Raw genomic sequence first — 25,841 nt, forward strand, 5'->3', positions numbered from 1 at the left:
CACACAGGTCGTGGAGGATGGCAGGACTCTGTGTATTGAATTTCAAGTAAGTCAGTACATGTACTGATTTTAAATGAAAATTTAAATATCCAGTTATTCTCAGATGTGAAGGTTTTTTTTACCACAATTCTAAAATATTATTCATTCATTCATTCATTCGATTTCTATACCACCCTTCCAAAAACAGCCCAGGGATCCCTGTCCCCAAAGGGCTCACAATCTAAAAAGAAACATAAGATAGACACGAGCAACAGTCAATGGAGGTACTGTCCTGGTGGTGGATAGGGCCAGTTACTCTCCCCCTGCTAAATAAAGAGAATCACCATGTTAAAAAGTGCCTCTTTGCCAAGTTAGCAGGGGTTAGCAGGGGTTAGAGTGCGATTTAAGCTTCATCTTAAAAAAAAATCATTAACATCAATGCATTGACTGATTTACTTGAAACTGAATACACAGAGTCCTGCCATCCTCCACCACCTGTGTGCCAAAGACCAGAGCTCTCTGCCTAGCCAGTTCTGCATTATGATTTTCTCTCTCTTTCTCCCATAGAGTTGGGATGGTTGGGATGTGGTGCTCCATGACAGTAGCTGGAGCACTGAATTGATCTTGTGTGCTGCTACTCTTGTGCAAGAGCACCCAGAAACATTTTTAAAAGAGAAAAAACATATACATGTTTCACATTCTTCACTTCTGGGCCAGAGGAAAGTGCAGCAATGGGAAGTAGGTGGATTTGTGAGGCTGTGTGCTGTGCTATAGGCCTCTATAGCCCACCATTGGCAAAAAGAAAGAAATGTGAGCAACTACAAAGCTTTTTTCAAAGACCTTCTTTAATGCGGAATTTAAAGTTAAAAGTTTAAAAGTTTAAAAACATTCAAAAGCTTAAAAACTTAAATACAAAACCAAAGATGTAGCAAAATAGCAAACATTTCAATCATTGTTTGCTATTGTATAGCACTGAGGATGATGTCTTACATTGAAATGTTTGCTATTTTGCTAGTTTTTAAACTTTTGAATGTTTTTAAACTTTTAACTTTCAATTGCTCATTAAAGAAGGTCTTTGAAAAAAAACTTTGAAGTGTGGAAATGCATATTTCATCACCCTTATGCCGTCTTAATGTGAGCAACTATACAATTTGGTTTGCTTGGGCATCTGAATGAGCTTCTGTGCAGGTGTTCATGCACAAGACCACTGAACATTAAAAACATTTTTTTTTTTGCAGAAACCCTGAGAACTTTGCATGAGAACTACCCTGATGACTACCCTCCACCCTTCAGTGAGAGTATGAATGTTCTTTTGGATTTCTCGCTGCACTCAGTGACTGTAGATGGGTTTGGTTGATCTCCCACACAAATACTCTTGTGCTAGCATACTGGGATATAGGGGGAAATAGAAAAACTAATGTTAAAAAACACTGGTCACCATGCATGTGCACATAGGTCCTCCTTGCATACCTGGGCACAAGGTGAATGCACTGATAGGAAGTAGACAATGGGGCACCCCCACCTCCTCTTCAGCCCTATTGGCCAAAAATGGGCAGGATGGATCAGGATGGATGGGGGCAGGGGGGAACCTGCCTTGTTAACATACCAACATTTGCGAAAAAAGGTTAGTTATCAACCATCATAAAAAACAGCAATGTGAACAGCTTCAATTTACTCTGATTTATGCTCCTTAACATTAATTATTATATACGCTTTATATACTCTTGTCCACTTCACACCACAGTACTCTGCATCTTTTCCAGTTCTATGATGTCTTTTTTGAGATATGGTGACCAGAGATGTGGTGACCAGAACTGTACACAGTACTCCAAATTTGACTGACAGCTCAGTCCCAATCCGTGTATAAGTGAAATTGTGTGTGTGTGTGTGTGTGTGTGTGTGTGCATGCACCTCAATGTACATTACTTTACACTTTCATTGAACTGCATTTGCATTTTGTAGCCCACTCCCCCAGTCCCACACTGCAGAAGGAAAGAGGGCAGGGCTGCCACTGAGCAAATAGCTCCAGTGCTGTGACACTTTTCAGGTGCCTTCTCCCCCCTAATCAGTTGAGCATAATTGTGGGTATCCACCAGCTGTCTGAACACTCCAAGTTTCATCCCAGAACAGGGCAGGGCAAATAAACCCTCCAACAGCAGTTGTGGGTGGATGAATTCAAACCTAGGTTTCCCCAAACCATAGAGCTTTTCATATGATTATTAAAATGAAAGTAGGAGGCATATAGTCCAGGTCTGCAGACCAGTCAGAATCCATACAAACTCCTCCAACACTGCTCACTCAAATGTGGGTAGCCCAGGTCCTGTACTTTGTTTTTTACTGAGGTAGGATGAAATTAGGAGACATTCTACCTGGGTGTGTTGATTGTCTGGGTGCCATTGCTGTTTCTAGGAGTTCCTGGGAGTGAGCAGCCATGCTTGTAATAGAGCACTGTGGGGCTACGAGGGCTCACATCTGTGAATAAGGCTCTGCATAGTACACTCTATGGTCCTTTGCTAGCAATGCTTCTGTAGGTCTGGTCGTGTTTCCTGCCCCTTCATGGCCAGTCAGGAGGTGGCTGATGATGCAATCAGGGCTGTCAGTCTTCTGGCAGTGCAAAAACTGCAAAGCATGATGGGAAGGTTTTGCCAATCCACAGAGGACCTTTCCCCCCTCACCTTCCATTTGCAGCTATGGAGACCATGGCTTCCATGATCATCTGGGTGCTGCATTTGCAGACTCAAACAGAGTGTCTGCTCATCTGTGGGAAACAGGATAGGAGCTCTTTACCCCCACAAACCAACCCCATATGATCATGTACAAGGCCCTTCTGCCTAGTACTGCTCTGACCCAATAGTGAAATTATCAGGAGAGCTGGCATGGCCTCCCAAAACTCTTGGGTTGGGTTGGATCAGATAAAGATTCCGACAACTTTCTGACAGTCTGTAGAGATTTAAAAACTTAAAGGGGCTTTCCCTTTTAATGTGTAAATCCCAAAAGGGCAAATGAGAAACTGCCTGTAGAGAATAGTGACCAGTGAATGGCAGATTTAAGCCCAGCCTTTGTCTCAGAGAAAGTCCACATGGGGGAAAGAAAAATACTGATTCATTCCCTTCTGTTTGCTCAACAAAGACTGTTCCTTTAAAACTTAACCATTTCTTGGTAATCGCTGCCACCACACCCTAATTACAGAGTTGAACTCCTCCCTGGATTTGAGCAAGTGTCCAGGAAGACTCTTTCTTTTACCAAATGGAAAAATACTTAAGCCTCCCACGTGCAGCCTACATGTGGTGAGAAAACTTGGTAGGTTGCTGAACAATTAACCTTGAGGCGTGTCTGCACCAGAGTAAAACCCCTTTTCCCTGAGCTAAAAATCCACTCAGAGGCAGGTGAAATTACAAAGCATAAAAAGAGAAAACTTTATTCAAAAGACTACAGACTGCTTCAGTCTGAGGTTCTAGCAGCTTCAGTTACAGGAAAGAGGAATACTTAGTACTTTACAAGATTACTTCCAAAAAGCACTCTGGCTGGTTTGTTTGGAGTAGTACACTTTTAAAATTGTGGTTATTCAGTTGCATAGAACATAAATAAAATAAGTTTAAAAAGCCCCCTTGTTGGAAAGAAAGGGCTCAGGCTAGCGTTGCTGTTAGCTTGTTACGTTACAGATAAAAACACAATTAACCAGTTGTAAGGGCTTGCAATGTACAAATCAAAAGACAGGTTGAGTATCCCTTATCCGAACTGCTTGGGACCAGAAGTGTTCTGGATTTCAGATTTTTCTGGATTTTGAAATATTTGCATACTGTACTGAGATATCTAGGACATGGGATCCAAGTCTAAACACGAAAGGTTACTCTACACTGTATTTTATTTTTTCCAGTTTTGTTTAAAGTCTCTAGTGCCAAAAAGAGTGGGTGAGCTGAGGCATTTTGTTTTTTGTTTTGTTACGAGGCACTCAGTCGCAACGAGTCGGTGCTGTGAGCGCATGCCATGGAGGTTTCCAGATTTTGGAGCATTCCGGATTTTGGATGTCTGGATTAGGGATACTCAACCTGTATGAGATTGAGACTCAACACTCCATTCCTCCCCCACTAAGCCTTCCGCCTATCCTCTCTCATCTCCTGCCTGGCTGCTTCTGAGACAACAAGGAACCCATTCACTTCCTGCCTGAAGGCCTCCTAGGTCCCGGTCACCATGTGCTGAGTGGCTGATCCCTAGAGTTCACTGCCTGACAGACAGGACAGGGTTCACTTCCGGTTCACTCTTTAGGGGGAAAGGAAAAGCTGTTCCTGACTGATCATAATACTGCCTCTCAGCTGAGAAATGGTTTCTCTTTCATACAATTGAGTCCAACAGGCATGTCAGAACAGGAGGGATTTTAGTTGGAGTTTTGACCATCACAAATCCCTCCTGTTATGAAATTGAAAATGTTATGAAATCCCTCCAGAAATCTAAACTGAAAAAATAAATGAATGAATAAATAAAGCCTGATAGATTGGATTTTGGGTCCAGCATGCCTGCTGGATCAACACTACTCCACAGCTCTATTTGCTCCAATCATACATATTAGCAGTCTCCATTGTGTTCCAACAAACAAAAAACCAGAACTATCTCGGTGAATCATTGCTCTTTCGAGGTAAAGGAAGGTCATGGGAAAGCCTGCCAAATCCTTTTGTTAATACCAAGTTCTGTAGCATACGCCAATGCGGTTTCACTTGCAATGGGTCTTTTGTGTCACTGATTGGCCTTCCTGTATTTATCAAAAGGATTAGAAGAGGACAGGACACACTTCATGCATAAGAACCTTGAGATAACAACTTAATATTTTGGGAAAAGGCCTTTTCACATCAAAGGAACACTTTGCAGCTGAATAAAAGCTGACATTCATCAGATAATCACACAGCCATTATCAGGGACATGTAAACTTGCCAATGGAATAAAAATTCTGAGCAATAACAATACTCTCTAGCCCTTGTTGAACACTACATTTTCTGGTGAATGACTGTACATGCATTTGTTTTAAAAGTGAAGCTGGGTACAGACCCCCAAATGAAAGGTTCAGCTAGGAAGTGTACTGTGGTATGTGCATTAAACATAATAGCAACATAGGAAGCTGCCTTATACAGAGTCAGACCCTTAGTCCATCTAGCTCAGAACTGTCTATCCAGACTGGCAGCGGCTTCTCCAAGGTTGCAGGCAGGAGTCTCTCTCAGCCCTATCTTGGAGATGCTGCCAGGGAGGGAACTTGGAACCTTCTGCATGTCAGCATGCAGGTGCTCTTCCCAGAGCGGCCACATCCCCTAAGGGGAATATTGTACAGTGCTCACACATGTAGTCTCCCATTCAAATCCAAACCAGGGCTGACTCTGCTTAGCAAAGGGGGTAATTCATGCTTGCTATCACAAGACCTGAACTTCTCCCATATGTAATGTATGACAAACTCTTTGTACATACTGTGTACACGGATATTGTACATTCATTCATTCATTCATTCATTCATTCATTCATTCAACACACTTCTATACCACCCAAAACTCATGTCTCTGGGCAGTTTACACAACAAACCAAAAGCTAAAACATTAGTTAAAATAAATGACCAAAAAAACCCCCTTAAAACAGTAGTTAAAACAAAATAAATGACATAGTAAAAGTTAAAACATTACAATTTAAATTTTTAAAACAACATTTTAAAACGATGCTAAAACAGTTAAAACAATATTTAATTAAAAGCCTGGGTGAATAGATGTGTCTTTAAAGACTTTTTAAAAGTTGTAAGAGATGGGGAGGCTCTTATTTCAGCAGGGAGTGTGTTCCAAAGCTCTGGGGCAGAAGCGGAGAACACCCATCCCTGAGTAGCCACCGAACGAGCCGGTGGCAACTGCAGAATGACCTCTCCTGATGATCTCAATGGGCAGTGGGGTTTATAACGAAGAAGATGCTCTCTTAAATACCCAGGGCTTTATAGGTTGTAAACAGCACCTTGTATTTTGTCCAGAAACCTATCGGCAACCAGTGTAGCTTCTTCAATACAGGAACAATATGATCTCTCCGAGATGACCCAGAGACCAACCTGGCTGCTGCATTCTGAACCAGTCGTAGTTTCTGAACTACACACAAGGGCAGCCCTACATAGAGTGCATTGCAGTAATCCAGTCTGGAGGTTACCAGCATATGTACCACTGTTCTGAGGTCATTTATCTCAAGAAATGGATGCAGCTGGTGTATCAGCCAAAGCTGATAGAAGGCACTTCTGGCCACCACCTCAACCTGGGAGACCAGAGAGAGAGGCTTGGATCCAGAAGCACCCAGAGACCGCATACCTGTTCCTTCTGTGGAATTGTGACCCCATCTAGAACAGGCAGATCAATCTCATCTCCAGAGTTTCAACCCTGCACAATGATTACCTCCATTTTATCTGGATTCAGTCTCAGTTGTTATCCCTCATCCAGCCCATCACCTTCTCCAGACAGGCATTTAGGGATGTTATGCCCCCTCCCAGTGATGTTGACATGGATAAGTAGATTTGGGTGTCATCAGCATACTGATAGTTAGGGGTGTGCACGGAACTGTCTGGCCCAGTTTGGTTCCAGGCTGGACCAGCCTCAGATGGAACTGGGCCAGTTCGGTCCAGCCCCCATCGAAACCCGCCCCCATCCATCCCACCCACCCCTTTTTGTAATTTCAGCGTAAAAGCAAGTACCTGTAGCCCTTTCAGGGGGCTTGCTGTAGCTCTCTGTGTGTGTGTGTGTGTGTGTCCCACGTGGGTTCCATCTCCCCCCGTCGGACTTCCTCATTACCGCTGCGGCCAGGTAAGCGAAGCCTTTTTGGCCCTTTTGGGCCTCTGTAAAACTGAGCGGCCACCATTTGGGGGGCTGCCGTGCATGCACAAATGCCCTCTGTGAGGCCACGGCAGAAGGGGCTAAAGGTACTTACTTTTATGTTTAAATTTTTTAAAAAAATTTCGCGGACCTGCCGGACCCAGTGGTCCGGTTCCAGTCTGACGGAACCGAGGTGTGTGTGTGTTTGGTTAAATCATGAACCTCTAGACTGAACCGTCGGACTGTAGACCGCTGGACCAGTTCCGCACATCCCTACTGATAGTACCCTGCACCAAATCTCCTGATTATCTCTCCCAGTGGTTTCATGTAGATGCTAAACATCAGAGACAATACAGAGCCCTGAGGGACACTATACAAAAGTTCAGATTTTGAAGAACAGTCTCCAAGGGACACTATCTGGAACCTGCCCGAGGTAGGAGCGGAACCACCTCAAAGCAGTGCCTCCCACTCCCAACCCCCTCAGACGCTCCAAAGGATACTATGGTCGATATTATTGAAAGCCACCGAGAGGTCCAAAAGGACCAACAGAGTCACACTTCCTCTGTCAATTCCCAATTGGAGATCATCCATCAGGCCGACCAAGGCAGTCTCCACCCCATAGGCTGCCTGAAAGCCAGTTTGAAATGGGTCTAGATAATCAGTTTCCTCCCAAATCACCTGGAGTTGGGAGGCCACCACAAAGTTTGACATAATGTGCACATCTCTCCCCCTTCCCTCTCCCCACCATCTCCATCCAGGGCTGAGAGGCTGGCTGGTGGAGAGTGTCAGGGCCCCCCGGAGAGGGGCAGACACAAGGAACAAGCAGCCTGGGACAGAGGAGGCAGAGGGTGACACTCAATCCCCTCCCTGTCCCTGCTCTGAGGCTGGACCCGATATGCCTAGCCAGGGAACTTTCCAGACAAGACCCTACAACGGGGTCAGGACGTATCAGGGAAGTATGCTTCCACACTTCTTGCATCGCGATACCACAGTCCCTACGCAGACTGCCGGGTGCCGTTCACATTTCCAATGCCTTGTTGCGAATTTAATCGCTGTGACATAGAGCAAGGATGTTGTATATCCGGCATGAAAATTTGCTGTTTTTTCGGGTTGTTGCTGCAAGACTGCTCCCCCTGCTGTTTACAATCCAAATGTGACTTGCCTGAAAGGAGGCATTTTGCTGCTGTTCCAGCAGATAGTCTGGAAAGCACCCGGGCTGGTTAAAGGAGACAGGGACGTGTAGCCGGACAACCATTTTTAACAGTATCTTCAAATGACATGTGCATTTTGTGCTTCTTAGAATGTTATAGTCCATACAGATACATTTTGATGTATCTTTTGATCCATATTTACTATTTATATGTCTCAAGTCTTTGAATAAAACATTTAGACTTCAGAAGGTACGGTCATTGAGTCTGGGCTTTGATCATATGAAAAAGTCTATAAAGGCATTAAAAGAACCATTTTTTTGGAGTGGTGAACTCTTATTTGCTGGATGTTTTCCAGGGCTATGCAGGCTGGATAGCCGTTTGCCTGCCATGGATGCTGCCCCAGTTTCCTGCACTGAGCAAGAAGTTGTAGTAGATGACCTCCAAGGTCCTCTTCCAGCTCTATGATTTTATCAACAGGGGTGCTATGCTCAGTTCTACTGGGCAGCTGGCCCCGTAAGACTCCTTTCCTACAGATGTGTCCTCTGGAGTGTCCCACTGGGGTGAGATTTCCCCCCTTCTGCACCTATGGGCACCACTTGGCTTCTTGCCCTCTTGAAGGGGATTGCTGCATCTCCAAGGGGCTTCACCACCTGCTATCTGTGGCCATGGCTTATGTGGGCCTGGAAGCCAAGTTCGGCCAGCATCTCCCTGGCACCGATGTCACTGACTGCATCACTTCCAGTCCAGGCATGTCTGCTTCTGATTGGCTGGAGAAGCCTTTGCAAGATGGCACTCAACTATAGGGGTGTGCATGAAACCAGTTGGTTCAGTTCAAGTCTGAACTGGACCAGGCCGGTCTGGCACCCCCACAAACTCCTCCTGGTTCGGTTGGGAGGGAGGGGTCATGAGCTTTTACTGTTAAAAAAATTGTTTTTAATTTTTATTTTGTATTTACTCCCTCCGAGGAGCTTCTTTGAGGCCACAGGGTAGGGGTATACAGAGGTTCCCTCTCCCACCACGGGCCTCAATTATGCCTCAAATTGTCCTGTTGGGGCAACCTTCAGCCTGTTCCGGGGGTGAGCCCCCCCCTCCGTGGCCTCAGAGAAGCCCCCTGGAGGGAGTAAGTTTTTTAAAAAACACAGAAAAAGCGTGCAAACCCACCCAGTCCGATGTCAAGCCGAATTGGGAGGGTTCAGCTCAACACTGAGAAGTCGAACCAAACTTGTTTGACTTCGAACCGGTTTGCACATCTCTACTCAACAAGCAAAACAAAACAAAAACCAATTTCCTGCCCCCAAGGAACTTACAATACATTATGAGGAACACATTAGCACTTTGCAGATTCTCTGGAATACAGGTTTATGTTCATAGTAGTTGACATAGTGAGCAACACTCCACCTGTCTAGCAATGGAGCATTTGCACAGTTGCACAGGAGCGATCGTGCTCAAGATGCTAGAATTTCACAAATGCAGCTGTGCAATGGAGGACTGTTGTTTTCAGTGGTCCTCTATTGCACATGTACTTGCACAATTCTAGCATCTTGCACAACTGCAGAATTGCTCCAGTGCTATGAAGACGGAGAGGCTATGCACACGACTGGAGGCAGGGTGGGTGGGTAGGTTGGGGGGAAGGCTGTGCTAAACTTACCTTCCCCCCAGATAATCCTGGAACAGTGGTGGGATGTGCGGACTGCACTCCCACACGATCCATGCTGCTGCACACAGCGTGGATCTGTGGAGCCCAGGGAAAAGTGTCCCAGCCTCCACATATCCTACAAGACCCTAGGGATGTGCAAACAGGTTTGACGTTGTTTGCCACGCCTGTGCAATTGGCCTCTGCGTGGCCTGGGTCACGCAGAGACCAATTGTGCAGACACAGCAGCCTCCAAAACGGCCACCGTGCCAGAAGGGGAAGGCCCGAACAGGCCGAAGAGCTGGCCGGCCAGTATGGGCATCAAGGGAGGGCGGTGTGGGGAGGGGGAATCTCTGTGGAAACCCCCCCCCCCGCCACCTCCAACAACTCCCCCAGAGGAGATAAGTTAAAAAAAAAGTTTTTTAACTAAAAAAAATATGTTCACAGACACACACACACCCCGACCAGACCAAACAGGGGGTGGAAGGGTTCGAGGGGGTGCCAGACCAAACTGGCCCGGTCTGGGTCTGGACTCGAACCGAACCAGCTGGTTCTGTGCATATTCCTATAGTACACGACACAATGAGCATTGGGAGATACCCCTGTGAAATGGGTGCTCTAGGCACCCATCTCTGTGTCCACAACTTGGATCCGGGGTTAAGGGCGCACTTGAGTTCTAAACCTCGGGAGAAAAGCTGGGTCCTCAAGGTAAGCTAGGTGCTGTGGCAGCACCAGCACCTCCTCGATCCTAGCCTGGGTTAGGCTGCTCATAAGAATATTCTTGGAGATCATTCACACAATCAGAACTGTGTTCTACCCGGGTTTGGGAGCTGTGAGTGCTCCCAATTTTTGGTTGTGTGGAAGCAAGGGAGGAGGAAAAGCGACCCAGGTTTTCCTCCTACCTTGTTCCACACAACTGAAAAGTGTGTGTGTGGGGTGGGGTGGGGGTGTGCACACAGCTCCCAAACCTGGGTAGAACACAGATTTTGATTGTGTGAATGACCTTGGGGTGTGTCATGGTATATCAACCAGTGTGCCTATATACGTATTAGTAGAGGGTTAGGGATGCTGCCCGTAAATGACAGCCCTGTGTTGGATCTTTCCCCCTTCCTTCTGGATCACTAACCTTGTGCTGTAAAGTCATCACACGGTGCATTTCCCTGCTTCTCCTCCACTTGATTGCCTTTCATTAATGCACAGTGATGATGTCATGACAAAAGCACAGTGATTCTACCTGTCCTAGGGGAGGGAATGGGAATGCAGTGGGGGTGATAATGGAGGGGAGGGGAGTGGAGAGGAGAAGGGCTTGGCTGAGGGTTTCCCATCCAAAGGCGGACAGGCTAATGGCAAAGGGTCCCAAAAAGCCACATAATTAAATGTGCAATTAACATGTACCCTCAGTAATTGAAGGAGGCATCCATTGATTAGACACTTTAGTTGATTAATCTACCAAACTGATTAAAATTTGCAGTTTTTAATGGCAGCAGTTCTCCCCTTGTCAAATGTTTGACTACTGAATGCTATGGCATAGGGCATTTGGAATCTTGGGTGATAGCACCCTCTGGTGGAAATAAAATATAATTAAATTAAATTTGCGGGATGTTTACTGCACATGTACACACATCGACTTGAAAACACTTACAAGCAGACTCATACAAACAAGTCCACCATCAGGGGCATCTGCTCTCTTTCAAAATCATTTTATACCACACTTCCCAATAAAGAGTAATATGGCTACAAAAAATTACTGCTGAAACATTGTATAAAAGGCAACACTTTGCACCCTAACATTAATTCTGGTTTCACTCTTACCAATTATGACATGATAGAAACAGATGCTACAGTTTCCCTTTGTACTATCCACCTAGGTACAGTGGATTACTGGGGGACAAACTGACAGTCGAATGGCAGAACACATGCTTAACATACAGAAAGTTCCAAGTTCAATCTCGGGCATCTCCAGGAGCATTTCCAGATGGGTCTTTTAGCTTGCTTCTCCTCTGGAATGGAGGTTGTGTGCAGAGGCGTATCTAGGGAAAATAGCGCCTAGGGCAAGCACTGAAATTGCGCCCCTGTCCAAACAGGGAAGATGGGACTTGTAGTCAACAACATCTGGAAATCCCTGTTAAAAGGAACACTGTACCATCTAGACATGGTTGTTGGTCAAAACCTGAAAACATGAGCCATTTCTATTAAAGACTTAGAACAGCAGCCAGGAGTTATGTGAGGATTCCAGTGTAATTTTCTGTCTCATCTCATGCTTTTTAAAAAACATGACTTTGTCCTAGAGGATCACCTGCCCAAATTCCTGACAGCCTTTGTCTTGTGATGTCTGTTGGCTCATGGTGGGGTATATGTGCATTCACCACACTAGTGCTTACTTTGGCACCAGGAGGGAGGAGGATACATTAGTTTGCCACACTAGACAGAGGAATTTGCAACAGAAGCAGACAGCCAAGTTCTGCCAGGGCCAAAACCAGCCCTCGCCAGACTAAGAAATCTTTGTAATTTGCCCCTTCCTGTCACAAGCAGTGTGCTGTTCTTTTATTATTGACTCTAACCTCAGATATCCCAGTCAGGGATAGAAAATTTAGGGTCAATTTACAAGAGACACATTTTCTACATGGAAGTTTCTTCTGTGCAGGTGTCGTGCAGAAGCCCATGTGTAGTGATCAATACATATGTATCTATTCCGCACAGTTTCTTACAAAAATGACATTCCCACAGGAAATTTTGCTTCACATTAACTAGTTCTGGGTGATAGGCAATGGACAAGAATTTGGCAAAAGAATTTGGGCGGTATAAAAATATGTTAAATAAATAAAATATTTGTTTTTATCTTGTTGTAAACCTCCCAGAGACATAGGTTTTGGGTGGTATAAAATATGTTAAATAAATAAAATAAAATGATGTTCCATTTACCAAGAAATGCAGACAATGTAAGCATAAAGCTGGATACAACAAAGCAGGAAGTGCATCAGAGACCCTGGGCAACAGCAAGGTCTTTTATATGTTGTTCTATATGCAAGGAACTGTCATATATGCAAGGAAATTCCTGTCTCTAAAAGTCATTTCACTTTATGATATACATATGTTTAATTAAAGGATAAGCAAAGTACAGTGTTTAAGAAGCAGAGCCCCATACACTCAGTTCTTTTCCCTATGACCAGAATAGGGTCATGTTCTACTGGAATATCTTCTGTGTTTATAGATAACTTTCTGATGAACTTTACTCTTAGTGGAAGCAAGCTAGGTGTGTTATTTATGTTTGAAAATCTAAATCTAGATCAAGTTGCTTGGATTAATATTGAACACACAAAATTTGAATCTAGATTAATTTTAACCTGCTCCTTTGAAATGAAATTACATTAATATAAATGTAAAGCTGGCTTTATTTAATTGAATGACTATTTACATTTCAATTATTTTTTAAATCATGTGAAGTTCAGAATAATATCTAATTCAGCAAAGGAAATTAGTTAATTTTAATTCTGTTTTACTGAATATAAAATTTTGGCAGTTTGAGGGAAGCAAATGTTTACATCAATTGCAAACATCTTGTATTTTTAGAGCTAAATAGCTATTTAGTACAATGTGCTGGATGCAAAGAATTTTGAATTCATAAAGATGAAAATGTAAATCAGCTTTCTCAGTTTAAAAGCTGCACCTACCAAAATTCCCTTCTTCCATATACAACTAAAAGGAAGGATCCCGCTCCTCCTTTGCATTTGAGCACTCGATCTGCAGCCCTGTTCCTTCCTTTCCTCCAGCAATGGGTTTTCCCTTCTTCTATACAGTCAAGGTTTCCCTTCTCTTCCTTGAACTCACCCTCTTCTTGCAGGCTTTCCATTGAAAAACCTCCTGCCTTGCAAACTGCAAGCCACAACTGCTGGCAGGTTGGAAAATCCAAACATCTGACACCCATCTTTCAAATAACTTTACCATAATATCAGCTCAAAAATACAAGTCAAGCTTGGGAACCTTTTAATCTTTCAAAAACTATTTAGCAGTGGATGTAGCCAGACCAAAAAATGAGGGAAAACTACAAATTTCAGTATTCTGGGGCTCATGAAATACCCAAATACTATGTGGAGGTGTACTTGGAAAATTTTTTCAGCGGCATTAAAAAAATAATAATTTTAAAAAATGGCACCCCCTCTTCAAGTGGCACATGCCCTGCCTGCCCCACACTAGATACGCCCCTGCCTATTAGCAATAGCAATAGCAATAGCACTTACATTTATATACCGCTCTGTAGCTGGAGCTCTCTAAGCGGTTTACAATGATTTTAGCATATTGCCCCCAACATTCTGGGTACTCATTTTACCGACCTCGGAAGGATGGAAGGCTGGGTCAAGCTTGAGCATATATTGCTGCCCTTCATGGAAAACCACCATGCAGAGATAGCAGGTGTGCTCATTTTCTGAATGAGTGGAATGAAATTCCTTTTTATGTATGCGACTAATGCTTAAATTCATTCCCTTGCCACAAGTCTCCTCCCTATTAGCTGCCCATCCGGTTGGCTTTGGATTTATAGATGGGTCCAAATCTATTTTTTGTTTTGCTCCATCTGAAAAAACAACAACTAGAGAGAAGTTTGGCATTGCTCAAACATCATGAGAAGGGACAATCCTTTCTGAATGGCAAAAACAATTCTTTGTATACAACATCACTACAGAAGTCTCAGGGCTTCCTTCCTTCTCGCACACCTTGCATTGGTACTTCTGGATGAGTTAAAGCAGGCCTGCTCAACTTAGCCCCCCCACTCAGCAGTTTTTGGACTACAACTCCTATAACCCGCAGCCACAGCGGCCAATAGCCAGGGATTATGGGAGTTATAGGCCAACATCTGCAGGAGAGTCGAAGTTGAACAGTTCTGAGCAGGGGCATAGCTAGGGGAGAGGGGCCTCCTGTTCACCCATCTCCCCGGTGACCCCTCAGAGTGAGAGAGATAATGAAGAATATAGGGAGAAGTGGAGCTGGGGGGGACCCTCAGGAGCTGGAGAGCCCCAGTTTCTTTGAACCCACCTGCTCAATTATAGCGACACCCTTGTCCCTGAGTTGAAGCAGTGAAATTGCTGTGCTGTCAATATTCCCGATATGGTAAATCTACTGCTTGGTTTCATAAGAAAGATGGATTGGTTTTATAGACTGTACACCATTTTAAAAGACGGTATTTTCCTTTCAGCCACTTATCTGTTGAAGAGATTAACTTATAGTTATTAATTCTTTAGAGAATGGATGAAATGCTCTTTTTTTAAAAAAAAAGCCACTTTCATTAACAATAACAGACTTGCTTAAGGGTTTATTTCCATGTTGGTGACGTTTCACAGTTCCTTCTTCTTGAAGCAAAGCAACAATTTTGGTATTCCTTACCTCATGCTAGACTTTTGATTATGAGTTTGTTTAAGCTTATGGGAAACCATGAATTGTGTGGGAGGAGAGCTGGTCTTGTGGTAGCAAGCATGACTTGTCCCCATAGCTAAGCAGGGTCTGACCTGGTTGCATATGAATGGGAGACTTGATGTGTGAGCACTGCAAGATATTCCCCTCAGGGGATGAAGTCGCTCTGGGAAGAGCAGAAGGTTTCAAGTTCCCTCCCTGGCAGCATCTCCAAGCTAGGGCTGAGAGAGACTCCTGTCTGCAACCTTGGAGAAGCTGCTGCCAGTCTGTGAAGACAATACCGAGCTAGATAGACCCATGGTCTGACTCAGTATATGGCAGTTTCCTATGTTCTTATGCTTTATGATTTTCAAGCCAAGCCATTTACTGCAAATATAGATCCCCCCCCCCGCCCAGCTCTCTGCACAAGTCTTTTCTCATGCAAGTCAAAGGTCTATTTTTACTTACCCTTGAAGAAGCATCTCTCTTGGGAGGACAGATTGAAGTTCCTTGTAAACTAGAAAGCTGCCTTTAAATCTGCAAAACTGTAATCAAAATGATCAGATCAATTTTTGACCATGACAGATGTCTTCTGTGATTGGTTTGGTAAAGGCCAGTGGGCCAGAACAGAAACCAAGTCGGCAGTTTATTTGGCAAAAAAGAATGTATCACTTAAGGACTTTCCTGCATGATGTTGGTGGTAAATGTCATGCCCTACAAACAAGCAGCAGTTTCCAAAACAGAGGACTTACCTGGCTGTGGTAAAGGGCAAAGGGTTGGCTATGTAAACAAGTACTGCTGCATGTGAAAGAAGGGAATAAAGCAAGGGCAACTGAAAGAGAGGAAACTCATATCAAACTGGAAGAGGAGGAAACTCACCATTACGGAGCTGGTGGGGGCTGAGGGGATCGGGGGCTGCGTGGCCCCTGGAAACTCAAGCATGCTGGAGAGACCCCCGAGCCGGGAGGCTGCTTTTAAGCCTCCCGGTCTGAGGTCTACTCGTGAGTTGCTGCTGCACGGAGCCACACTGCAGCAACTCACGATAGTAAAGCCCGGCAAGCCTGGGCTTAGGGGAGGGTTATTTAAGTGGGTGACGTGCTTAAGAACCAGTGGGCTTGCAGCCAAGCCTGGTGGTTCTCATGGTGGGAGAAAATTGAGCTAGCCACCGCTAGCCTGATTTTCTCGCATCATGTGAATAGCCTCATTGTGTTTTTAAGAGTTTTAACCTTTTACATTATAAACTGTTGTAATGTTTTAACCTTTTTTATTTGTTGTTTTTATTGTTTTGTTGTAAACCCCCAGTGACTTGCATTTCGGGCGGGATACAAAAGTATTAAATAAATAAGTAAGTAAGTAAGTAAGTAAGTAAACGGCAGAGAGCATCATTCCGGCCATGCTGGCAATGCAGAATGGGCTGATTTCGGTCCCAAACGTTGTGCGGCACCGTTTGGGAGTGAAATAACGCCGCCCCCGCATCTGAAGTCAGATACAGGGGGCGTGTCTGGGGCTGTGAGGCGTGGCCCCTGGGGGTGGCAGCCCAGGTTCTTTGAACCCATTCACCTAGTGGTGGCTCTGCCCTGCCCCTCATTCTCTAGGAAAGAAACCAAATGGTTGCTTTCTTTAGTGCTAAAGCACTTACCTCTGTGGTGATGTTAATATCTGAAGTTTCTTGTTTCCCTTTCAGTGGAATAAGTTATGTTCCTTACCTTGCATAATTCCTTCACTTGTGCTATAATTTTTGTTATAAGTCTGTTTTCTTAAATTTGGTGTAATCTATGCTTAAAAAAAAAAAAAGATTTCCCAGATGATTCCTAGAATGATAGTTGTCTCATTTCTGTCCCTCTGTCTGTAGTTTCCTGTTCAAGTTGGTCTGTTCCCTGGCTGAAGACACTTCTCTAGGCAATGTAGTATCTTTCCCCCATCCTCTCTAGAATTAAGCCTTGGCAAAGGTTATTTACAGAGCCAAACAAAGAAAGGAAGTGAAAGAATTTGGCACTGAGGGGTGCGGAAATGCTTGCCTCATCTGCTATATCACTTGGTTTCAAACAGCCTCCAGCCATTACAATTCCTGTTCTAGAACAGATTTGAATTCGAACTGGTTCGGTTTGACGGTTCAAATTTGAACTGAACCAGGCATTGAGTTTGACCTGCCAGTTCGAATTTGAACAAACTGAGCCTGAGTGCCTACCACCCACCCCAGTTTTTTGCCCCTAGGTACTCCACATTAGGAATAATGGGCAATAATTTAAAAAAATTCAAAAATTCATTAAAAATCTTAAGCGTATCTGATTGCTTTGGAGTTTGGGTGGTAGTTGGCACCCATGGGTGCCTACCACCCAACCCAGTTTTGGAGGCTCAAACTGGTTTGAACCAGTTTAAATCAAGTTCGAATTCAAACTGAATCAAAGAGGGCTTTGAGCAAACCCAAAACCAAAACCAAACCTCTCCACCCCAGTTCCCCACCAAACCTCCCCACCTGGCAGCCACCCCACTCATCCCTCCTTTAAAGAGATCACCACTTCTTTGTCATGATTATCCCATCTGTTGTTGGGATAAGAGGCAGAAAGCCATTTCCGTGAGATGCTGCTGTTTCTCCTGTATCTTGCACACACCGATGGCTAAAGCATGGTGATGGAGCTTTAGCCATCTCCAAGGAGATAATGAGCACAGCATAATGGAGAAATAGGATTAGGGTCAGGGTTATGTCATAATCACCACCTGCAGAGGTATTATTATAAGGTGATATCATAATTGCTACCTGCAGAGGTGTGTAGCAAAATGTCATCCTTCAACAGTGGGGAGAAATGTAGCTGGTGGGCACCTATCTACACTATAAACACAAATGTGTTTTATACCGGTCCTATCCTGGGAGATCTAGTCTGGAGAGAGTGTTAGTAATTGTCAGTTCTTAATATTTTTGCATTTTCCATTCATCCCAATGGGGAAATTATCTGATGGGGACCCATGTTCAATTCTTGCACACAAGCCCCTTCGAAGCTTGTTATACCACTGCCAAATACCCTTTGGCGTCTGCTCAAAGTCCAATTTCTTCACTCCAGTTCTAATTTGGGGGATGAAAAGAAGAGTGGAACCTCCCTTCATCCCCCTCGATCCAGAGTCAGTGCACTAATTCTGAGCTCCATTCCTTCCCACAATGATCAGGAGTGGGGGTAGGGTAAAGTATAGAGATGGGCACAAAACAGGTTTTGCGTTTTGTTTCAAGCTTGAAACAAAACGCAGATGGCTGGAACATTTCGTCAAAATAGCAGCTGACCGGATTGTTTTGATGGCACAAACCTCAAATTGTTTCGAGTGTGTCAGCCATAGAGAACAATGGAGGAACTCAAAACACTCCATTGTTTCCCCTGGGTAGCACCTAGGGACACTAAAGTGGGTTGGGTGATAGGGAATGATGGGTGCTACCTACTCCCCAACCCACAAAAGAAATGGGCAAGCAGACGATTTTAAATTGTTGCCGCAGACCATTGTCCAAAAGCGGGCTACCCTTAGCCTGCTTTGGGGTGATCGTGAGAATAGCCTCATTATGTTCATCACTTGTACAACAGGTGTACAGTATATACAGGTACAGATCTGTATGCAGGTACAGTCATTCACATGTTATATTGAACACAGGTACAGCAGTACACTTCCTATCTGTACCATGCATTTGAAGGGCCTGTATCCAGGTTCACTTTTAAAGTGAACACAGGTACAGTCATTCACACAAATGTGTGCAAATGTACAGACATCTGTACACTCTTACAGCATAATGTCTGAAACCAAGCTGTTTCTTGGATCGGTTTTCTACTTCCTGTGGATAGCACTCATGAAGCACAAACGATTAATAAAGATTATGAACAGGAATTTATTTTGGACAAAGCTCTGAGAGAGTCTCAAACAAAGCTCTGTTTTTCCTGGCCAATTTCACAATTCACAGGTTTTCAAAACTAGTTTAGAGAGTCACACATACACATGCACAGTGATGTGATGCAACGTTTCAGGTCTGCTTCATGACACATGAATACTGAAGGACTCATGTGTATTTTCTGCAGGGATGTCTGAAATGCCCTCCCTGCAAAAGAAATGTTGCTAGTTTTATAAAAACCCTTTAAGCTTCCCTTGAAATTTCTCCTCCACTTTCTGTGGGCAGTGACCTTCAAACACAGTTCAAATTTTGCTTCCTATGGAATTCTCTGGTGGCTGAGGGATGGGCAGAGCCCCAAAGCAATTTTTACTAGTCTCCTTGAAATTCCTTTTGCATTCTTCAAAGCTCCTGAAATTTTTAATGCAAATAGGGACCTCCCAAATAAATTAGATTTTGATGTAAATTAGATTTTGAAATAAATTAGATTTTTGAACCCCTGCTAACTTGGCAAAGAGGCACCTTTTAACGTGGTGATTCTCTTTATTTAGCAGGGGGAGAGTAACTGGCCCTATCTACCCCCAACACAGTACCTCCAGTGACTGTTGCTGGTGTCTATCTTATGTTTCTTTTGGATTGTGAGCCCTTTGGGGACAGGGTTCCATCTTATTTATTTATTATTTCTCTGTGTAAACTGCCCTGAGCCATTTTTGGAAAGGCGGTATAGAAATTGAATAAATAATAATAATAAGTAGTATAATCTGGAGGCAGTTCTAATTTTCTGGATGCAAACTGATGCTTTCATGCAGGCTATCCTAAAAGCATCCAGAAGCTCACTCTTGCAAACAAGCAGGCTTCTGGACAAGGTGGACTCTTCATCTGATCCAGCTAGCCATTTCTGATCTTCTTTTTCTACTTTTTCTTCTTGCTTCTTTCCTTTTCTTTTCATTTTTCTGTCCTTCACACACTGTCATTCATATGATGCTGAAAATATAGAACAATTTTCCACCAGAGGGCATACTTACTAAATAATGCACAGTTCTTCAGAACACCAGCTTCCTACAAACTCCCTGGTTTGCTGCAAAACACAGTGCTCAGTTACGCCGGGGGAACATGGGCCCCCTTTGGACATAAGAAGCCCTCCCTTCATGCACTTCCAGACAATCACAATCTCCCTAAGTGGCAGCCTAAGTCTGGAAGCTAGCAAGTTCTCCCTAATTCTCCCCAAGTCTAGGAGCCAGCAAAGGGGGTGGGGCTGGCTGTGTGGGCTTCCTCCAACTCTGGAAGGACAACCCATGTCAGCCAATGTGAAGGAAGTCCGTGGGAGGAGCTTCCTTCATCTAGTTTGGTATTAATTCAGAATCCACATGCACACTGCAGGTTGAGTAGTAGAACTCACTACAAACCGAGGGTTCATTCCTAGGTTTGGGGACCAAATTGGAACCGCGGTTGGATCCAGAAACCATGGTTCCGATCATTCATATGGCACGGGCGGCAAACCAGAGTTGAGTTTGCCTCTGGTTTGGTGTGATGTTCGAAGGTGGCCAAAGAGATCTGTGACACCTTAAAGACAATTTATTGTTGCATAAGCTTTCATGAGCAAGAATTCATCTGCATGAAGTGTTATCCTCAGTTGGCAGGCATATATATTATACACACAGGTATAGAGATGAAAACATTACGCAGTAATGGTATGGCATGATGGATGGGGGAAGAGACTCACAGGCATTCTCTTCTAAACTCTGGCACTTCTCCTCCTCGCCTATATCTGGTCCGACTTAGCCTGTAAGAACATATAAACAGCCCTGCTGGATCAGGCCCAAGAAGGCCCATCTAGTCCAGCATCCTGTTTCACACAGTAGCCCACCAGATGCTGCTGGAAGCCACAGGCAGGAGTTGAGGGCATGCCCTCTCTCCTGCTGTTACTCCCCTGCAACTGGGACTCAGAGGCATCCTGCCTTTGAGGCTGGAGGTGGCCTATAGCCCTCCGACTAGTAGCCGTTGACAGACCTCTCCTCCATGAAGTTATTCAAACCTCTCTTAAAGCCATCCAAGTTATTGGCTGTCACCACGTCTTGTGGTAGAGAATTCCACAGGTTGATTGTGTGTTGTGTGAAAAAGTACCTCTGTTGGCTAGTCCTAAATTTCCCAGCAATCAATTTCATGGGATTACTCCTGGTTCTAGTGTTATGTGAGAGGGAGAAGAATTTCTCTCTATCCACTTTCTCCATACCATGCATGATTTTATAGACCTCTATCATGTCTCCCCACAGTCATCTTTCTTCTAACTAGAAAACGAGGGCCAAACTCCTCAGAAGCCTCAGGTTCTGAGGCTGCCATTTTAGGCTGTGCAGACTCTGAGGGTGTCTCAGGAGGTTCTGTATTCTGGAGTCCTTTCAGGTTCTGGTCCAATGTCATGGCCTGGGAATGCATCTATTGATAGTCTGCCTCCTCAGGGCAGACTCAAGGTCATGGCACAAGGAGACCTTGTTACAGAGGAGAAATCTTAGCTTAAAACAAACCAAAACAGCCTTTATCATCCTTCTTGTTCCAGGAGGGAGATTATGGCTGGCTGGCAAGGTCCCTACCAGGGACACAGGGATGGGTGGTCAAGTACCTCTTGCCAAATCCTAACAGTCTCTCACAATTAAAGGGAAGGAACCCAGTTCCCTGAAATATCCTTTGGCTAAGGGTCTCCCCCCCCCCCCAATATGTGGTAAAATTCTTGTTTGCAGTTTACTGGTGTTTGGGGTCACTAAAGCTTGGCCATCTGCCTCCTAGGTCCCTAAACCCAGGTTTGGTAACTGATGCTTAGGAATCAACTAAGTGATGTATGGCCGCATTTGCCCATAATGTGGAACCGGAGTTTAAGGGGCCCAGGGGTTGCCAAACCTCATCTCTGAATGCAGGAAACTCCGGTTCCATGAGGAAAGCAACATGAGATCTGCTTTTCAAAACACCAGTTTGAACCCTTGGGTTGCAGTGAGTTTCTTTGCCCCAACCTGGGGTTGGATGCAGCCTGCTTTACGTCCGAATGTTGAATTGCAGGCTGCATTCCCTTTAACTGGAGTTGAAGGAGGAGGCTCCTCCCTCTCCCCAGCTGTGATTGACTGTGCAGGTTGTCCTTCATGCAAGAAGGAAGCCCACTCAGCCAATTCCCCTTCTCTGCAGTCTCCCTGACTGCACCTCCATTACATCCAAATTCAGACAGGAGAGCAGGGGTGAGTGGGGAGGGAACCATGGGTCCATTGGACCCACATTATGTGTGCATTTGGCTCATCTCTCCTTAGACTGGTGGAGTCCGACTGTGGCCCTCCAGTTGTTTTTGGCCTACAACTCCCATCATTCCCAGTCACAGTGGCCATAGCCAAGGATGATGGGAGTTGTAGGCCAAAACAGCTGGAAGGCCACAGTTAGAGGACCCCGCCCCCATTTTAGGCTGTCATGAGACAAAGAACATTTGTTCTTCAGTTAAATATTGAAATAGTTTATGCTGTGAATTCCAAGTGAGCTTGTTTAGTAAGAATAAAGGTGTTCTAATAATAATGATAACGATAAAGGGGACCAGTTGTCCTCTAGGTCTGAATTTTCTGCTCCTGTCTATGCTCAAGCTGCTTTTTTTTTTTTTAACCAATATAGAGGAATCTTGGTTTTGCAGAATCACAATAAATACTTTTCTAGAAAAAAATGAGGTACCTCCAAATGCCTAGAAGGCAAAAAGGCTGCGATGCTGTGTCCCTTTGGAGCAGGGCGAGTGGTTATTCCATCTTTGTGTGTACCCTGAAGGTAGAGGAGGCAAGGAGGTGGATCCGAAAACCTGGCTTGGCCTGGATTCCCCATGCTAAGTCTCATGAGGACTGGCATCCTGATGGCCCTGGCAGCTTCCACTGAGGAGTGGGTTTTCCATTACATGGAGACGGGTAGTGCCAATGGCATGCTGAGCCTTGCCAGACCTGAGCCCAGCAAAGTGTGATCATGGTAATGCTTTCTGAACTCTCTCTCTCTCTCTCTAGTCATCCCAGAAATCAGCCTTATTCAAGTCTGACACTGGGGAATCTTCAATGCCGCATTATCTGTCAGGAACCTGCCCAAAGGTTAAGATCTTCATCTGAGGCCCTTTTCTGAGTACCCCCACCTTCTGAGATTTGGGGGAGGGCTACCAGAGGGAGAGTCTTTTTGGTGGTGTCATTCTAAGTGCATCCACCAGACATCTTTGGCATTGTCTTTTAGATGCCAGGCCTCCTCCCTTGAGGCCTCTTCCCACCTCCAGCCTCAATGGCAGGATGGCTCTGAGTACCAGTTGCAGGGGAGTAACAGCAGGAGAGAGGGCATGCCCTCAACTCCTGCCTGTGGCTTCCAGCAGCATCTGGTGGACCACTGTACAAAACAGGATGCTGGACTAGATGGGCCTGCTTGGGCCTGATCCAGCAGGGCTGTTCTTGTGTTCTTATGAGGTTTCAATGGCATTTAGTTACTTTTATGTGACCTTGGTCTCTCCCTCCTTTTAAAACCGGATGCCCATTTCAAAGTTTTTAACCTGTGGTTGTTACTGCTTTATTATCACAGTACTACTACTACTCTGGATATTTATAAATTGCTTTTCAGCAAAAGTTCTCAAAGCGGTTTACATAGAAAATCAAATAGATAGGAAATGATGATCTCCTGTCCCTGAAGGACTCACAATCTAAAAAGAAACCTAAGGCAACCAACAACATCCCCTCGAAGGATGCTGGGCTGGGCTGGGCTGGATAGGGCCGGTTCCTCTCCCCCCTCCACTTAAATATAAGAGAGTCGCCACTTTAAAAAGTGTGTGTTTGCTATGCTAGCAGGGGTACTGGATTTTTAACACACTCAACTCACAGATTCCTCCCTGCTCAACTGTTCAGCATCTGTGCAAGATGTCCTGAATGACTTTGCTGAATTTCTACCTTATACATAGGGTTAAAAATAAAGGGGAACACCAACAAACACCAAAATTGTTTGCCTTTATTTTTAAAGTATTAAAGAAAAATCTACTGCTGTTTGCACTTGTTTTGTATTTACTGTTCTTATTTGATTTATTCTTTAAAATATTGATTGTTTGCGGCTTCAGGGCTTTAGTGAGAAGACAGGATATAACATTTCTAAATAAATAAATTCTGGAAAACAAATGCTGCAGTAATAGACTCCACAATCTGACACCAAAATCAGTTTCTTCCCTGGAGTTCAGTGAACCATCCCTTGCCAAAGTTCATACAGAAAGACAAACTGAGTTAAGTTTACACATACTCTGGGAATCAGGCTGTTCAGACCCTGGATCTTCTCCAAAGGGGTGTCATCCATCTTTTGCATGTTAGAAACAGGAAAGGGAAAGCAGATAATACATAGCATGGAAATACAATTTATGTGACTGTTGTGTAGTCACAGGAAAAGTACATCATGTTCCCCATGAAAGCCCTTTTCCATAGAAATGCCAAATAAGTTTATATATAAATATAGTATGTCTATTTATAAAACATTGTAATGCACTTGAAAAAGAAAGACAAACATTTTTGGCAATCAGAACCATAAAAAGGCACAAATTCAGCAAAGTTATTTCAAGACATCTTGCACAGATGTGGGACAAGGGGAAAGTCTGTGTGTTGAATTTATTTTATTTATTTATTGTTAGATTTATATACTACCTTTCATACAATTATCCCATGGCTGTTTACAAAAGTTATTAACTTTTGTAAACAGCCATGGGATAATTGTATGAAAGGTAGTATATAAATCTGCAGTAAAAGACTCCACAATCTGACACCAAAATCAGTTTCTTCCCTGGATCACATAAAATGTTTTTTAAAAGATAAACCACCAAAAACAGCCATAAAAACAAAACAGAGTGGCCAGAAAGTGAAGACTGGCAACCACGAAGGGGTAAAAGCTTGAATAAATAAAAATCTTTTCCGTTGTTTTTTAAAAGCAGCCACAGATGCCAGAGAACGGACAGCCAATGGGAGACCATCCCAGAGCCTGGAGGCAACAACAGAGAAGGCCCTGACCACGTGCATGACTTAATCCTGATTGGTACCCAGGACCTGGTGCGGGATGTCAGTGTCATTGACCGTTTAGGGAACATTGACCATAGTGCAATCAAATTCAGCATACATGTGGGGAGAGAATCACCAAGGAAGTCTAACTCAGACACTTTGAATTTCAGAAGAGGAAACTTCTCCAAAATGAGGAGTATGGTGAAAAGGAAGCTGAAAGGGAAACTCAGGAGAGTCACTTTGCTCCAGAGTGCATGGAGTTTACTCAAAACCACAATACTAGAAGCCCAGTTAGATTGTATACCCAAAAGGAGGAAAGGTACCACTAAGTCCAGGAGGATGCCAGCATGGCTAAAAGGTACCGTCAAGGAAGCCATAAAAAGGAAGAAGACTTCCTTCTGAAATTGGAAGGCCTGTCCAAATGAAGAGAACAGAAAGGAACACAAACTCTGGCAAAAGAAATGCAAGGTGACAATAAGGGAGGCAAAAAGAGAGTTTGAGGAACCTTTAGCTAAAAGCATCAAGGGGAATAACAAAAAACTTCTTTAAATACACCAGAAGCAGGAAACCTGCCAGGGAGGTGCTTGGAACATTAGACAATGAGGGACTGTAAGGGATTATTAAGGAGGATATGGAGGTTGCAGAGAAGCTAAATGAGTTCTTTGAGTCCGTCTTCATGGCAGAGGATACTGAGCATATACCTGTTCCTGAACCAGGCTTATTGGGGATGGAGGCTAAAGAACTAAGACAGAAGTGACAAGAGATGATGTTCTAAACTGTCTGGAAAAACTAAAAACTAGCAAATCGCCAGGGCTGGATGGCATCCATCCAAGAGTCCTCAAAGAACTCAAATGTGAAATTGCCAGCCTCCTTGCTAAAATATATAACCTATCCCCGTAATCAGGCTATGTACCGGAGGACTGGAAAGTAGCCAATGTAACTCCGATTTTCAAAAAGGGATATATGGGTGACATGGGAAATTATAGTCTGGTTAGCTTAATGTCTGTT

The 25,841-nt window shown here is 44.2% G+C and overlaps 1 protein-coding gene across 5 annotated transcripts in view; it reads left to right on the plus strand.

The window, feature by feature from the left end:
• Nucleotides 1-25,841, plus strand: part of OPRL1 (opioid related nociceptin receptor 1) — a 257,707-nt gene that overhangs the window by 75,240 nt on the left and 156,626 nt on the right. Inside the window, exon 4 of one of the 5 annotated variants that reach the window (XM_053244351.1) lies at nt 1,218-1,271. The exons of 3 other annotated variants lie outside the window; for them this stretch is intronic. In XM_053244351.1, the coding sequence (XP_053100326.1) occupies nt 1,218-1,271 (54 nt within the window). Of the gene's footprint in view, nt 1-1,217; nt 1,278-25,841 lie in introns of all 5 variants that reach the window. One more of the 5 variants, XM_053244353.1, reaches the window with a different exon arrangement.

Source organism: Hemicordylus capensis, chromosome 4, assembly GCF_027244095.1.
Source record: "Hemicordylus capensis ecotype Gifberg chromosome 4, rHemCap1.1.pri, whole genome shotgun sequence".
Taxonomy (NCBI): Eukaryota; Metazoa; Chordata; class Lepidosauria; order Squamata; family Cordylidae; genus Hemicordylus; species Hemicordylus capensis.